The sequence below is a fragment of the Thyridium curvatum genome (assembly GCF_004353045.1).
Source record: "Thyridium curvatum strain D216 chromosome Unknown NODE_1_length_1224711_cov_81.814160, whole genome shotgun sequence".
Lineage (NCBI taxonomy): Eukaryota > Fungi > Ascomycota > Sordariomycetes > Thyridiales > Thyridiaceae > Thyridium > Thyridium curvatum.
The window spans coordinates 286938-303503 of record NW_022156756.1 but is presented as its reverse complement, the minus strand read 5'-3'; the positions used below and the strand labels follow the sequence as shown (position 1 = coordinate 303503).

Here is a 16566-nt window from a genome sequence, read left to right as displayed (position 1 = left end):
GCTCCGCAACATTACGCTCTCATCTCATTACGGAAGGATGCTTGGGGAAAGGATGTCAAGTATCGACAAAAAGTATAAATCTGGCAAGCGCGTCTGCAAAGCTCGTTTAGATGCTGACGTACTTGGTCCAACGTATCCAAGGCAAAGAAACGGAAAAAGAGGGTTAAATACATCGCGTCGCGAACTCTGTTTTCAAAAAGTAACGGGAAAGAAGATGGAGCAAAACGTGCGAGTTTGCCGCCCAAACCCAAAACCGAAACGGTGCCAGGAAAGGCGTTGTGCTCCGAACGTATGAACTTTACGAGTGATATCACGAAAAAAGCATGACCAAAGAATCAGTTAGGTAACGTTCCCTGATGCCTAGTTATCTGCAGCAATGGGGGGGCACTCAATCACTGACATTTGCGAGAAACCCGCGATATCCGCTGCCGGATCCCAAACCCTTGCCGCCAGGTGCAGGGGGCTCGGGCTCCAGGGGCAGCGGGGTTGGAGCCCCTCGGAGCTAGCCCGTAAGCGGCCTAGCCGCAAACTTTATTCTCGCTCCATCCTAAAATGCAATCAACGGCGGGCGAGGCTTTCCCCTTTGGGCCCTTTCGGGGGTTAAATTGCTCAGCAATCAATGTCCCAATTATCCACCACCGGCCTTTCGGAATCCGGAGTACCTAGTCGCCAGTTCACAAGCGACCTTCCCAAGGGACCCGTGGACTGGACCCAGCTCTCGCATCCACTGAAACCACTATTGATCAGCGATTGCCCGTGGCGGCGGAGGGGCGTCCCAGAGAAAAAGTTCCGGGCCCCACAATGACCGAGCGGCCGGAGCTCACACCGGGTCTGCCACGAGACAGGTGGGGTCTTTTTTGACTCGAGCAAAAAGTTGTGTTTCTGAAAAAAGAAACGGCGAGTTCCCTCTTTGATCGCACTCTATGGAGTCCTGTTTCAAAGTAAAGCAAGTAGGTAGCTAGATAAGGGAAACGGACAGAGACATTTCACGTAATAACGGGAGAGCTAAAATCCCAAGAGTCTGGGAGTCCGTATGGGGAGTCGTACGAGTTTCCTGACGCACAAGTCAGTTTTCCCCGTCGGGCAACCGTTTTATGACAGAAACCAGCTAGCATAGTGCTTAGGTCGCTAGCTCCTCTCGATTTGGCTGCTAACTGTCCCTATTACCTGCATTTGTAGTGGGAAGTAGGTGCGTAGTCATCACCTTCCTTCCCTTCCCTCCCCTTCTAGAACAAAGTGTTCATTCTTTGGCACAGCCTCGGGTCTAGAAGGGCGGACGGCGACCCTGATGCAGAAATGACACCACTCACATGCCACAAAGTTAGAGTACGAGGTTCGGTCTTCTTTGGGCCTTGACACATCTCCTCCTCGGCTCTCTCTACTTGTACGTTGCAAATGCCGGTGCAGATGCCGAGCCAATCTAAACAAAGCCAACCGTTCCCTCCCTCCCAAAAAACATCTCATCCAACGGTCTCCAAGCCACCACCCAGAAGAAAGATGAAAGCGAAATGACGCGAGCCCTGACAAGCTCTCTTCCCATCGCTCCCATTGGTCGGAGACACACCCGGCGTCACTGGGTGCGACGAATGAGAGCTGGACTCGGACTTAGTGCCCCCTTCCTCTCTAGAAGTGAGACACTGCTACAGGCTCCGGCTCCTGCTCTCCCCTCCATCACTACCTAAAACCCAGCGAGCCGGTAACCGGTACCTGAAACTATGGAGACCAGCTCGAACCCCCCCTACCCTGGTCCCCCATCCTTGGATATGATGAACCAGGAGCATCCCTGGGACCTTTTCCTCTTTGAGGGTAAAGTCGAGCCCCAGGTATGTCTTGCCTACCTTGGGAAAAGCAAGACAGCGGAAGGGCGAACTGGTCTCGTCTACGCCTTCCCTTTCCCATAGCCAAGCACCACCCAGCCAGTCGATGTCGATGTCGATGTCGATCACTCTCCCAACAGGCGTGCGTCCCTCCGTCCAAGTCCGCCCCCCCCCCTCTGTCCTGGACATACTCTGAAAGTGTAAATATGCGCACTTTTGTCAACATCAGTCCATCATGAGCCCGTCATCCCTGTCAGAAACACACCATCATCTCTCTCTCTCTCTCTCTCCGCGTTGTGCGTTTGTTTGTCTGTCTGCTTCGTTGTCAAAAATGCCAAGAAACCTTATTACCAGCAAAGCCCATCGTCACTCAACTCTTATTAGGGATGTTACCCTAGGCAGACATGTTCGAACAAAAGTCCTGATCATGATGATGGACCCTACCTACCTAGTCTAGGTAAACGTGCAGTTGCCGAGACACCTCTCGGACGTTATCCAATGTGGTGAGCGCGTCCCCCTTTTCGGGCTGCACAACTTGTCCGCGCCTCCCGTTCATCATCTCCTCTTACCCTTTGCAGCTTGGGCTTTCCTTCTTCTCGTGCGCCGTAGGCACTCGGTGCGCACAAACAAGCCACCGAGACGCGTTGGGCTATGCCCTCTTGGTGCAAGAACAAGTCCACCCCGCGCTGTAAGTTCAGGCGGTGTGCAGTCGATCAAATGCATGTCTCACTCCCAGTTAGCCAGCCCTTCAGCCTCGACATCACCAGCTTCCCGCCTCCCCCTTTGGATCGCACCAAGAAACGACCGGCCATGATGCAGGTCTCAGACCCCTAGACAGGGGGAAAACTCTAAAAATGTTGGGCAACTTTTCTTTTTTTGCGTGAATTTATTTATTCTCATTAATCCATTGACTGTGTATATGCCCCTAATACTGCTGCCTTCGGAGGGCTTTGCCAGCAACAGGAAGGTGGGGACGTAAAGTAATACCGAGTAATCGTATACATGTAGAAAGAATCATGTTGTGTAATCATGCAGAACAATGTCATGTTTGCCAGCCCGCAGCCTCACCGCCTCATTGGAGATTGCTCGATGCCGAGCTGAGGAGTCGACCCGTCGGCAGGAGCCCCTCTCCCGACACCTGCGCTGCCCTTGACGGCCATCGATGCCCGTTGGCCTCTGGTGGGCACCTGGGCGAACAAGCCCCTGAAGTTGGAGTCGGCTGGCAAGGGCGAAGGCGGTGCCGACGAGACCGTCTCCGGCGCGCCAGCCACCTTCTCTTCGTTGAACACCACGGTGTCATTAACAGCGGTGACGTTGCGGAAGTACAGCTCGACGCCTTCCGAGCCACCCGCCGTACCACCGGAAGCCAGACCGCCAAAGCGGAAGACCTGGTTTGTGTGTCCAGAGCCGGTGCTTCTTTTCTGATTGCCCCATCTGTTGTACGCAGCCTGGCCGTAGCGATGTGTCTCCAGAAGCGACCCGCCTGCGAACTCTCCTTCCGCAGCAAACGCCTCCAGGCCTGTCGGGAAAACAGAGGACCCGGAAACCTGCAACCTGAGGCCCTGGTACAGGGTGGCCTGGATGGTTAAGTTACCCTCATCCGAGACACTGTAGGTCTGGCCGCAACTCAGCGGGTAGCTGTACGAGGAGCCATAGGAATAGAGCCCGGACGTCCTGTCCTTGCCCTCGATGCTGACATCGTTGACCTGGTTAAAGCCAAACCCTGTGACTCTGCCTCTGTTAGAGTAAGACAAGTCTTGTGACCAAGACGCAATACCCGAAGACTTTTGAGACGCCACCTGGGCGCTCACCCCAAATGTCCGCTTGACGTTGGTGATGTACCGGAGAGTCTCGTTAGAGCCCGTGGCGTTCTTCCCCAGAGCATGCGACAGCTGAATGGCGGGCAGCTCCCCCATGATGGCCGGCTTCGACCCAGTCGTGACTGAGCCTTCGTCGTCCAGCCAGACAAAGATCTTGCCGCTGAGCACCCAATTGGACAGGACCGTCTTGGTCAGCGTAGGGTTCTTGCCGTTGTCGTCATCCACTCCCGCAACCCGCATGGTAAAAGTGTGGGGCGCCCCATCACACAGCAGCGGGAGCCAAGGCGTGATATCGATTTCATGTTCTCGAAGATCGAAAGCATCCAGTCCCACAATAGGCCGATGGAAGCTGGGCACAACACCTCCCGTGAAGATAACAGGGAACGGCCACTGTACACCGGCCAGCTGGCCGTCGATGTAGACTTGCACCTCTCGGAAGGGGCTGTATCCGGGGAAAGCTTCGCCCGTGGTAGCGTTGAAGGCCCAGATGTCACTCTGGAGGAGGTTCTGCCACCAGAACTCCTCGGCGGCCTGGCCACAAGCAGATACCGAGAACACGGCCCGGTTGGCGTTCTGTGGAAATTGAACCGTGTCTGTAGCGTCGCTCTCGGGCACAGTGAATGCGCTTGGCTCGTTGGTGCCCGATTTGTGCGCGGAGACCGGTATGATTAGATCGCTGGGAGGAGCATTTCCGGGATCGACATCACTCGTGAAGAAAGTGGCCGTCAGCGTAGTGTTGAAAGTACCGGTATACCTGTCGTCGACGAGATTTCCCAGATCAAAGATGAGTTTCTGAGGCGACTTCCAAAAATAGAGGTACTCGGTCATGTCCTTGAGGTACACCCATCGAATACCCGGGTGTGCAGTGGGCTCTGCAGTCGACGTGCGCCATACCTCGGTATCCCCGAAGTACATGAGCGCCAGGCGGTCATATTGCACGCCTTCCGAAACAACCGTGAAGTTGATCACAACGCGATTGAAATCGCAGCTTGGGGGCACGTATTCGCCTTTGTCGGAGAGTGAGGTGTGTCAGCAAAAAGAAAAGACTGTTCTAGCCAAGCGCCTTTTTCCCGCATTATTGGATGATGGGCTGACTTACCAACGAACGGCTTCCCGTAGCTCCATGCAAATACGTGGTCCATTAGCTGGACGGTGCACGACTCAGCTCCTCCCCGTCGTCCCCCGTCGCCGTCTTCGGTGCGCAGCCCATCACTCGTGGCCGGTCCGTCTGGCATGAGCACGGGCTGCGCGACCTGGAAGCATTCGAGCACGGTCGGCGCTGCAGCGTCAGCCGTCGCGGCGTCAGACGCATCCCTTCCGTCCAGAACTGCTGAGTCGTCGATGCTTTTCTGACGCACGCCGTCGTCCCTGGCCGCATCAATCAGGACTGCAGGCTGAGAGGACCCGCCGCGGAAGCTGCCGTGTGGTGTAGCATGGCGAAAACCTGGGCGAATGGCTGCCGCCCGCGCGTTGTCCCTCAGCGTGCGACAAGTCAGTCCGTAGAAGGGGACGGTAAGGGCCAAGACTGTCAGGAGCACGAGGCACGCGAAGACAAGCTTGCGAGAGCGTTTTGTTACTTTGTGAGCTGAAGTATTGACATTATCTTGATCATCATGGACGCGTAATAACTTTTCTAGGTCTGGCGAGGCCATGGCTCTCGCAGGGAGGTTTACAAAGAAGCCTCCGTAGAGACAGAAGAGCAACAGCCAGGAGCAGCCCAAAGGAAGTAGAGATTCTAATAAAGTCCTCTTGAAACTCCCAGGCTGTGCGAATGCCGGCTTGAAGGCAGACACGAAGACTGCGTTGAGCCCGTTTCCTAGCAAAAGGAAATGGAACGGAAGAGAAAAAGAAAGATTCAATGCTGGGCCAAGATTGAATTTTGACTTTGGCCCGGAGGAACCCACGGACTCCTTCCCAGTTCTTATACCAACAGAAAGGCAGGAAAGTACATGGAGGAACCCCTCTGGAAAATAGGAAGGTGGTATCCAGTGCGACCGATAAGTAAAACCATGTGTACCTCGCAAGAATAAAGAGAAACAAGCAGTGAACCGTGCAGAAATCAAAGTCGCTCTTCTATGAGGTATATGAGTAAACAAATTTAATCTAAATGGTCGTCAAGCACGAGAGAAAGAGCGCTCCAGGCTGTATGCCCGCAATCTGCCAGTGCGATGCGACGGAGCATGTACGACCAATGGGGCAGGTTCGGGGGGCGGGGGGGCGCCTTGGCTCTCTGAGCTTTGGAGCCTGTAGTGTGTTCTGGCGGATCCCCTCAGCATTCCCCAGCGGCGGGGTACCCCCAAAGCTTCAGCTGCAAACGAAATGGTCTGGAAGTGCAGCCTCAACAGGACAGCCAGGCTGGCTCGCAACATCGCAGTACAGAGTCCGATGCTCATGTCAAGCATCCCCGACTAGAGACTTGTGTGTTTCATTTAGGTCGCTAGGTCAGCTCCATTGGCTGATTGATGCGAGGAGCGAGTGCTTGCTTCTGCCGCTGGGGGCTTTTCTGTCTTGTGCCAGGGAACGAGAAGAAGACAAGATCGAGACAAGGTGCAGCGATCGATCTGTGGTCGGAGCTTGCCGTGCGGAGAGAGGGACCAGACTGGAGTTTTGCTTCCGGGGAAACAACATCCCTGGTCCCGCGTGTAGCAGCGATTTGATAACGCCCCCCTGCCTCAGCCTAATGAGACTGAAGCGTGAAAGAAGAAGAAATTTGGCGAAAGACGTTCGTAATGCGATGCCACGCCATGCAAGATAAGAGTCAATAAGGTGATATGCTGCCGGCGCTGACCCCCGCTAAGCGTGGGTAGGCTTGCTTTGAAGGGGTGTGAGCAGCGCAGAAGCCCACTGGACGAGGGTGCAGTGACCGTCGCGGAAGCAGAGTCGTCTTTACCCGATAGGTGCGACAGCACGCAGATAGGCATGCTGTGTACCCGTCGATGAGCCCTGTATTGTTCCAAAAGAGACGCCTGCAGAGCCCGGCCCCGGCAGGGCAAGGTCTCACTGGCGTGACCGGGCCGAGGCCAACGTCCAACGTCCAACTCGACGTGCCGCTGTACTACTCAACAGAGCGGTCAACGACAAGCCAAGCCTCGGGTGACTTTATGCCGTGCACCGTGACTGACGAGATGGACAGGCATAAGCTGGACAAGGTCGACCAGTCGGCACATTCTGGTCCCAACACAGGAGATGTGCGAGATGCTGCCTCCTTTCGGACGCTTCGAGAAACTTGTTTTGCTTGTAGCACCGGCAGCCGATGACACAATGTCAGAAGGTCTGACGTAGCGTCAAGATCGAGAGGCGGTCCCGACCCAGACCGAAAAGCCTCCCAAAGGGATCATCACTCGCCAAAGGAGCAAGGAATGGTCCCTATTTGTCAGACGGAGTCCTCTCACTGGGTCTCAGACTGACCGGGCTCGGCTTGGCGTGGAGGTTGTAGTTGGAGGATCGTCCTCAAGAGGCCAGCTCGGTGTGACGAAGGCGAGGAGGCGTGTATCGATCGGGGATGTTGGGAGGGACCTCCCAAGAAGTGAAGAATGTGAAAGTCCAGCTTCCACTCCCAAGTCTGTCGTTGGGTTCCCTTTAGGGTGTGCCGTAGCTCCAGTATCTTCCTCTTGCTTCGGCGGCGAGCTCGTTGCCAACGTACTTGGATCCGTAGTAGTTGAAGACAGCGAACTCGTCTCTGGTCATAACGTAGGTCTTGGGCTCGGCCTCGATGCTGGCCCATATCCGTGCCATCTCGGCGTCGAGCATCTCACGGACCTTGGTGTCGGCAGCGCCCTCTGGGGTGTCCCGGGCCAGCTCGAGAGCCTCGGCCACGGTCTTGGGCGTGGGGATCTCGACAGCCGTCTTCGTTTCCTCCTTGGAGTCCGTCTCGGCCTTGAGGTTGCGCATGCTTAGGTACTGGAACATGAACGGGTTGGGTGGTGGCGGTTGTGAAAGATTGTCAAATTTGCAGTCGACGAACTCAAGGGACCGCGGGATATGGTTTGCGTGTAAGGCCAACATCTTGACGGTATGGAGCCTGGCGGTGCCAACAATTTATACTTGTGTGTAGTGGTCGGTGGACGCTTGGTAACACTGGTATGGAGTAATGATATTCAGTATGATACGTGGAACTAGATGTGATCCTCGACGGGATGATCTGGCGTAGATGGCAGCAGGGTGACAGGGTGTGTGTGTTGGCAATGCTTGCTATGGGGGGGGGAGGGAGCCGTGATCCTCGCAGGTCCAGACCGGGAAGGGGGAGCGTTATATAGAAATGTGTGTTCCAATATCTAGCTCCGCAGACAGAGGCAAACAAGACCGTATCCCATCCATTGCCTACCGTCCGGCCCCCCCTTAGAGCCAACACGACTTAGAGTTATCCTTTTCGTCAGTAGTGTCGACACACACACACGGATCGGCAACCAAGTCCGTTTGCGCGCGCTGCTCAGCAGACGCAGGCCCCATCCCGGAAATAATGGGCTACCGGGGGCGACATGCCAGAGTGTACACGGAATGGCAAAGGTCATTTGCCTTGGGTCGCCAAGCACCTGCCTGTGCCATCATCTGGGCTAGCATACTTTTCGAGTGGACATGTTTCCAGGCAAAAAAAAAGTATATCGCAGGAGAGGGTTGCCTCCACCGGGACAGAGGTACCTCGCCGAGACGTGCGGGCCCTGGGAGGCCGGGGAGCTTTTGCCCTGTTTGGATTTGGCCGGGTGGGTCGCGCGTTAACTTTTCCAAAGTGTCCGTAGCTCAAAGTCAACTCTACCTGACCACCTGCCACCCAGACCTCGACCGGCTCTCGCTCTAGCTTCGGGAAGAGGGTGTGAAGGGGTAAAATACTTGACCAAAGTGCAATAGGTAGGTAGCTATGAAAGGGCGTACGGAGTACAGTGTCCCCGTTTGGCCCGGGACGGAGAGAATGGGCGCTTCGATCGGGGCTAGAAACCCGCTGGAAGGCCTGAGTGCTTCCGTCGTCGCATGAGGTGTGACCACCGTTCTGCTGTGGCCAGACGGTGCTAAGAAAGGCGAACGGTCAAGTCAACGGTATGGTCTTATGAGCCCCTCCATCTCGCCGTCGCCCCCAAAGGAAGGGAGACAGATCCTCGTCTAACTACTCCTTGGAACAGCAGCGTGGAGGCTACGTCGACCCAGGCATGCATGTGCTGTTGTCATGATCTCGCTTCTGCTCCTCTCTCCCCCTCTGGTGGCCCTCGCTTGGAACGCTAAGGTTTGTCAATTCTCATCTTTGGTGCGGTGACCAGCCACATCTTCATGCATCCGGACATTGGACGGCTTCGTCACACGCGCGCGGGAGGAGGCGAGTGGGCGTTGGGTACCAGACGGTCAGAGAAAGGCCGAGTGGACGTTGACCCAGACTTCTGAAACGCGAACCGTGGGTAGGCAAGTGGCCTGTCGAGTCGTTGAACCAGCACAATGCCTACCCAACTTCGAGTAGGTACCTACCTTACTTGCGAGAGCCAGGAGCCCGGCGTGTGCTCACGCGTGCGCACGGGGAACAACCGGCGATCTCACTCAAAAATACCAAACCGAACCGGCCAGGCTTACTGTGAACTCGGTACGCCGGACCTCTAGCTACCAAATGTCCACCACCTCCGAGATCCACACCGTGCCCTTTCTTTTTAAACTTTGGCTTGCTTGTTCGCATTCTTGTACTGTACGGAGTAGGGGGCCAAACCATTGGAATTGATCGCTAAACCTTCTTTGAGTCTGCCGGAACCAGCGTGGCTGGCATCTTTGGGAAGAGGTCATTCGTTCACTTCTCTCCGCCCTTGCCGTTGTAAATATCTTCGTAAAGCTGCATATGATGTGAGGGCCTGCTGGATGTTTGCTTGTCTGTCGTTTGCTACGACACTGCTCACCACACTCCAGGTCATGCATTCTTCGTCTGCTTGCTGCTCCGGGCTTGGGTCGGACAAACGACGCATAAGCATGTCACAATCAAGGCATTAGGTTTTGGCTGCAAGCAACACCCTTGCGCTCATGGATCGACAGGCAGCTGCATGTCTCGCAAAAGCATGCATTGGTGTCTGCCTAGGTGCAACTGGTCCTCCTGTGAGATCTGTCTGGTGAGGGACAGGAGGCGCTACGTGGTGAAGATGAAGGTTCCAAGTGGGGGGTTCGGGCGAAGCTCTGGCGTTTGTCTACCTAACTTTGTAAGCCCTGAGAAAGAACAGAGCCGTACCTCTAGTTATTCTACCTATGTCGACCCGCTTGTTGGTTCAGACAGTGACCGACACAAGAGGAATGGGTTTCGAAGTCAAAAAAGGTGGTCCTATGCTGGTCCTCGTGTCGAAGACACAGTTTGTTCCCTCTCAGGTTCGTGTTTGTTTCGAGCAGATACCTACTTGTAGATTGTCCGTCCAGCCCGGTGAGTGATCAGCAAAGCAGCAAAGGAGGGGGCAAAGCGTCAGATAAACCTCGGGCTTGGTGATGATGACGATGTCAACACAAATCGGTTGGTCGACACCGGCCGCATTCGCCCACGATCAGTCTGATCCATGGAACGTTGGTTCGTGGGTGGGCAGCCCCCGGCCGTGCCCCTGTCTTTGCATCAAAGACAACATGAAGGACATGGGTTTTTGCAGGGCAATTCGCTGGTTCCGGGCATCGGCTACTGGGCGACATCCACGGAGCGCAAAATAAAGTTTTCGGTTCATCCCTGTCACCGACCTCCTACCCTTTTCGCACAAACGCTTACATGTACGATGTACTCCGAACACACGGCATATCAAAGACTGATTCCTCCCTGCGCACAGCTCTTCGGGTTCCGGGGAGATGAAGAGGGTCTGCAAACTACCTAGGTAGCACCGCACCCTCAGTGCGAGTTTCAACGAGAACCATTTAGGCTTTGATAGACCGTGGCTTCCACATGGAATGTCAAGATCGAGTCAGTGTCCCCGGTAGAGCACGCGCCGTCCCACCTCGGTGTGGTTGCATCCCATCTTAATAATATCTTAATACACTACCTCTTAATGGGCCACCAGGCGGATATCACGCTGCACAGAGGCCGTCTGCCCCCGCGGGCCTTTGGCTTTTGTGTGGCATCTAGAAGGATTCTGTAAAATTGGGCATCTTGGTCCGCCCGAGCTGAACTGTTGCAATAAACGGCCTAACGCTCCTCCCAGTCAGACAGGCCAGGCTAAATATCGATAGTTACGGCACGGTCAAAAGCCCCCTGGCCCTGCGCGCGCTGTCCGCAAGCGAGAGACGGCGATTTTGCCAGACCACGCCACTGTCGTCCCCTTTGCTCGTTTCGGTGAGCCCCAATTGAGAATGCCGAGGAGAACAAGACGGGGATGGCATGAGCACGCCGGTTCGCAGGGAGCGGTCACGCAAGCCCGGAGGCTGAGTGGCTTGTGCCGGCCACCCGTCCGTGGGGAACGGCGTGCCTCAACCAGAGACATGCATTCCAGGCTGGCGCTTAGAACGCGACAAGAGCGCACTGTCAGTCCCGGAACGGTAAGCCTCGATGGACCGGATTGGTCTTGTTGGGGAGCAAAAGGACAAAAGAGAAAAAAAGTGAGTTAGAGACAGCATTCCGATCAGTTTTACGAATGGCGTGCTTCGTAACAGTCCCAAGCGAGCGGCGGGCGGCAAGGCTTCCACCCTTTGCCAGCAGCGCGTGCAGGGAGCCCCTGCCTACCGTGACCAGTTGGCCCTACATAGCCTGAACTTTATTTCAGCAGGGGTCTTGACAAGCTGCGTCACCATTTCAGGGATGGCGGCCAGTTGCATGCATTATGGCAGGTCGGACGGACATGCTGCTTTTTCAAAAGGACGCTCAAGGATGGGCAACTGATCTCGTTTTGCATAAAGCGGCTGACCGCAAAAGGGGTGTGTGGAAGGCGAGTCTGGAGCCTGGCCAGGTCAAAACGACGTGTCATGGCTACGATCTCCCTGCGGGCCGAGGTGCAAGATCTGAAGCCAACTTAGTCTTCACACCTCCTTCATGAGTAGCTCTCCAACTCGCATGTCGACGTACCGAGACTGCAAAGTCTGTTTGCTTGCATCTGTTGCCTCTTGAACATTCCGGTGTCCTTCCACTTGCTCTGAGTGTGTGTGTGCTGGGAGCTGGAAGAGGAGCTCCTTTGAGCCGTTAGACTGGTCCCTTGCACACGGAGTTCAATATTCCGTTCTGGACAAAAGCGCCTTATTTTCGACGGTGCACGCCCGGAGCTCAGGCTACCACCGCACTATGTGTCTTTTAATGGACGCTGTCTGTTTCTCTTCACAGTAGACCCTGAAAAAGGAGTGGCTAGTCGCAGCTGTTCTCTTCACCCTCCACCAAGAAACAGTTCTTCAGATCTTGTCACATCCCCTAGAGATAGCGAGCCACGAGAAAGGCGCCACCGCGGTTTCGGGCTATAAAACAGGACGAGTAGTCGGGCGCAAGAGCGCAATCTCCTTCCTCAATGGGCAAACAATCGACGCCAACAGAGACTAGAGGAAACGTGGCGCCAACGGTCAGGTCGTAGGAAGAGTTAATCTCCATCCTGCGCCTCACAGTTGTGCTCTTTAGTGAATTAACGGCCTACAATTATGTGTACAGTGTATGTTTTCTATGAGTAGTGACCCCTTTACCGTGTCTATGCAGCCATGCTATGCGTCGATTCCAAATCCCCGCCACGTGTTGCGTTGATCGTACAAGCCCAAGACAACCCATTCTTTGATGATATACAGACGGATCTTACCGCTTTGCAGCCTTTGCAGCCTTTACGGGGCGCTTGCCGATCTGCCAACCCCATGAGCGCAAGACCTTGACCACCTTGGGGGTGATGGCAGCGGTGAGGGGGACTCGGAGGAAGATGAAGCTCTTGTGAATAGCGTAGGCTAAAGCTAGCTGGGTGGCCAGACCTGTGCAGCAGTTAGCGACGCCGCGCTCGACGAGATTGTCTAGGGGGTACGGTGAATGCTTACTAGCTTCCGATTTGTGCGCCTCCTGCGCCTCCTTGACGCCCCAACCTGCCTTCTCGATGTCTTCGCTGATCCTGTTGTCCCCAAGCTCCTTGGCTTCTGCGGTCTTGAGGGCCCCGCGGTACTCATGCCACCAGTCCTTGACCCCTTGCGGGATGACTTTGGAGACATTGCCCATCACCCACTCCTCGAGTTCAGCTAGAGCGCGATGTTCGTATTAGCAACCATCCGCACATCATGACAAATACTTCTCTGCGGCAGAAATTCACCAGGAGGAACTTACCGATCCTGTCCGTGCCCACCGCTCTTACAAGCAGGAAACAGAATGGGAAGTCCAACACGCTCAGGGCAAAGTAGACGCCAACAGCAGACCACCCGTACTCTCTTGAGAGCTTCTTCAAGCGCTGGCCCAGCGAGAGTGACTGGGTGGCCTCTGCATTTGGGGCGGCCTGCGACCACCTCGACTTGGAGGAGTGAAACATTCGCCGCAAGGGGCTTGTAAATGTCGATCCCGACTGTCTGGCCCTGCTGAACTGTGCAGCATCGCTGAACATGCCCTTGGCCGCAGACGGTCCGAGCCTCCCACTTCTGAATCGTGCCTGCTGAAGCCAGGCTTTCGCCACATGGCTACTAGTGAAGGATCGCCTCCATGTTTGCCTCAAGTCCTTTTGAAGATGGGGTCGCGAAAGGCCACCGCCCCCTTCGATGATCGCTCGAAATGCGCCGAGATAGCTTCGTAGCGTTGCCATCGTGACCGAGATTTAGAGACCGGCAGGCCGTGCGCGTTCGCGAAAAGGGAGGGTGGTTTGGTACTACAGGTGTAAGCGGTCGAAGTATCGCCCTCGGTGTTCGAATGCGACTTTAGTTCTCCTTGGAAGCATAGGCCGCAGGAATCTGTGTTCTGCGAGCTTCTGTCCCCGGATCACGCGAGTGCGTCAGCTGGGCCGAGAGTTCCGCTTATTGCCGGAAGCGTTGCCGGAAAGATAAGAGCAGAGCAGTTGGATGTTGATCGCAAGAGGTATCAAGGCACCCGGAGGATGATGCAAATAATCATGCCTGGCTGCTGTTTGTTGAGACGAAGCAATGGCTCCTGGTCATGCGATGTAAATTTTTAGGACGGGCTCTCGACGCATCGTGATGCAATCCGGGAGCTTTTGGCCAGGGATGCATCCTGATTGGCCGGCGCTTTCCAGGGTCCCGAGAGCCGGCCCATGACAAGGTGGCCCGTGCATTGGGTCTCCGCTCAGGCCTGGGCGAGTCGAGTCGATTTGATGTTCAGAGGACAAGGGCATGAACATCAATGATAATAATAGAAAATCTCTTGGTGATGAATCCTCTCTCTCGTCCTAGCACCCTTCTGCGCAGTTATTTTGTGCGCATAGCGTGCTCCAGCGATGAAAGAGCGAGACACCGAGGAAGCCCAGCGTTCAGGATAGTGAATGCTGCGATGCCAGGTGAGGTTGCTGGGCCTGGAGAATGGACATAAGTCATCGGGATGCCTTTCATATGCTTAGTTAAGTGCAGCATACGGAGTACAGACAATACGTGAGTATTTTCTTCAACACAGCCAAGCCCGAGGTGGCCCCTTTGCTAAGCGCCGACTTCTTGATGGCCCGCGCCTGATGAGGAGCTCTCCAAGCTCACCCTGGTTGATGATCCCGGCGTCAGCTCTGCTGATTGGCACAGCGCACCTCTCGCCTAAATTTAGCACAGCCTCTTCCTGGTGCGCCAAGCTCCTGAATGGCTGTCAGCAGCGAGCCGTAACATCAAATCGAACCGCATGCACAGCGGGTGCTGCGGCCACGGGTAGCTCCTCATCCTCTTTATATCTCCCGACTCTCATCAGGCGGGAGTTCTCTTGATGTCTGCGCATAACCACCACGCTCATCAAGCTGCGCTTTGAGTAAACCTCCTCCAACTATCGCGATCTTGGGGCCTGCCATCAACTGTGTTTACAACTCACTCATTGAAGCAAGGAAAGCTCATACCCAGCTGCCAAGAGATGTAAGTGCGGGGCAGCTTCCTCCAACAGACCGGCTGTTGACAAAGAAATACAGCACGGCTGAGCGCAACACGACAAGATCACTCTTTCGCATCATATCCATCTTCCCTCTGTGACTTTTTCCCCTAGTAGCAACACACTTGGGAAGCTATCGCCGTTATGTCTGCGCACTATTATCCCCGTAAGGCTCCTAAGCCCGGTATTCACCTGCAAATTAGCCACTAACACAATGCGCAGCTCCGCCTGGCGCACCCCAGCAGGCTGCCGGTATGTCAACTTCCACGTTGGAGTTATGAGAAGTTATAGAACATGGACTGATTTCACTCCGTGGATGTCAAGCTCCCCCGCACCAGCAGAGCTATCCACCACCTCCCCAAAGCCCGCCGGCCAACAGGACCAACTTCTCATATCCCCCGCCGCCTCAACAAGGCTCGAGCCCGGGCAGGACTTATCCTCCTCCGCCTCAGTCAGGTCCCACGCCTACGCCGCCTCCTCAGTCCTCCACGCCATCTTATCCGCTCCCGCCCCAGCAGCAAGCTCAGTTCTCACCACCTCCGCAGCAGCAGGCCCATCTCCAGCCCGGTCAGCAGACCACACTTGCCATGCACGGCAGGACGCCTTCGCAGACGTCTCAGACTGGTTCGCTCTCGGGACCGCCGCAGTATTCTGGACCGCCTGGAGCAGGCTACCCTCCGGAGAAGACCCAGCATGAGGACGACTCCCCACTTGACACCAGCAACCCTGCCAACCTGCAGTCCGGGGCTCCTCCGGCAGGCCACTTCGTTGGTGCAAGTGCGACAGTCGACGATGTCGGGACCTTCAACGGAGGTAGTTACCGAATTAGCCATCGGGACTGTAACACGATCCTCACGATTCAGCTCGCAATCAATTGTCCTCTCGATGCGAAGCCAGGTATGTCGGCCCTCTGGTAGTTTATCACTCTGCCTCTACTTCTCTCACCGTCCAGTTTTGGACAACTCTTGCTACAATATCCGCCAACAGGAAGCTGACCTTGATACCAGGAACCATGATTGCCATGTCGCCATCGATCCACCTCAAGGGTCAATACAAATTCAGTATGAAGAAACTGGTGGCTGGTGGTGAGATGGGCAGTTCAACTTTCACGGGCCCGGGAGAACTGCTGCTCGGACCCCCCATGCTAGGTGATATCACCAGCCTTCGGCTCACAGGCAAGGAGTCTTGGTCTGTAGGCCATGACGGGTATCTCGCCTCGACTCAAGGTGTCACCAAGGAATACAAGCGGCAAGGTATTGGAAAGGCCATGTTCAGTGGCGAGGGCATGTGGGTGTACAGGATAGGTGGGACAGGTCTGCTATGGCTCACAAGCTTCGGGGCCATCATTCGCAAAGATGTAAGCCTTCAAGACCACAAGTGCCCACAAATTGTCACCCCCGCTAACTCTAGAAATAGCTGGCCGACGGCGAGAAATATATCGTGGATAATGGCCATCTCGTTGCGTGGAACACGAAGTACATCCTCGAGCGAGTTGCCTCGGGCGGCATCATTTCTGGGCTAGCCTCAGGGGAAGGCCTTGTCTGCAAGTTTACAGGACCTGGGACTGTATTCCTTCAGACCAGAAACGCGGTAAGCTCCTCGTTTGCTTCTCTGACACATCCCAGCGTACTGACAATCTCTGTAGAAAGCCTTCAGCGCCTACATGTCAGGCCAGGTCAACCAGACCATGTGAAGCAAGAATGACCAGTCTCATTTCCCCACTGCGATGTCGGCTGCGCAGATTGACACATTTTCTATTTAGCGTGGAATATGTGCAGTTATTCTTTTGGAGGTATAGTGATGTGGGAGATGGGGAACACCGGTGAACAAGTTCTAGAACTCATATCAAGTCTGCAGGCCCCGTGTTCCATGTGTTCGATGCTTCCACTCCGTCGTTTCATACATGTACTTTTCCAGGTCCCAAAATCAAAACATCTTTGGTCCAGACTACCTACCTGAGCAAGATTTGGCCTCTGACGTGCTCATTCCT

At 55.1% G+C, this 16566-nt stretch overlaps 4 protein-coding genes across 4 annotated transcripts; 1 reads left to right on the top strand and 3 right to left on the bottom strand.

Annotated features, from left to right (window-relative positions):
* Positions 1-2881: 2881 nt before the first annotated feature.
* Positions 2882-5289, bottom strand: E0L32_000082 (uncharacterized protein; the record flags this gene model as incomplete). The annotated part of the gene is made up of 2 exons (XM_031143008.1): positions 2882-4644; positions 4737-5289. The coding sequence occupies 2 exons, from the start codon at positions 5287-5289 to the stop codon at positions 2882-2884; spliced, it is 2316 nt and encodes a 771-aa protein (XP_030997459.1).
* A 1927-nt stretch (positions 5290-7216) lies between these two features.
* Positions 7217-7642, bottom strand: E0L32_000081 (uncharacterized protein; the record flags this gene model as incomplete). Its single annotated transcript, XM_031142897.1, has 1 exon — positions 7217-7642. The coding sequence occupies one exon, from the start codon at positions 7640-7642 to the stop codon at positions 7217-7219; it is 426 nt and encodes a 141-aa protein (XP_030997458.1).
* Positions 7643-11963: 4321 nt separating this feature from the next.
* Positions 11964-13308, bottom strand: E0L32_000080 (uncharacterized protein; the record flags this gene model as incomplete). The annotated part of the gene is made up of 3 exons (XM_031142786.1): positions 11964-12138; positions 12337-12757; positions 12843-13308. 3 exons carry the CDS (start codon positions 13306-13308, stop codon positions 11964-11966), a joined length of 1062 nt encoding a protein of 353 aa, XP_030997457.1.
* A 1412-nt stretch (positions 13309-14720) lies between these two features.
* E0L32_000079 (uncharacterized protein) lies at positions 14721-16269 on the top strand (the record flags this gene model as incomplete). The annotated part of the gene is made up of 6 exons (XM_031142675.1): positions 14721-14742; positions 14799-14828; positions 14901-15473; positions 15584-15933; positions 15993-16166; positions 16222-16269. The coding sequence occupies 6 exons, from the start codon at positions 14721-14723 to the stop codon at positions 16267-16269; spliced, it is 1197 nt and encodes a 398-aa protein (XP_030997456.1).
* Between the last annotated feature and the right edge of the window lie 297 nt (positions 16270-16566).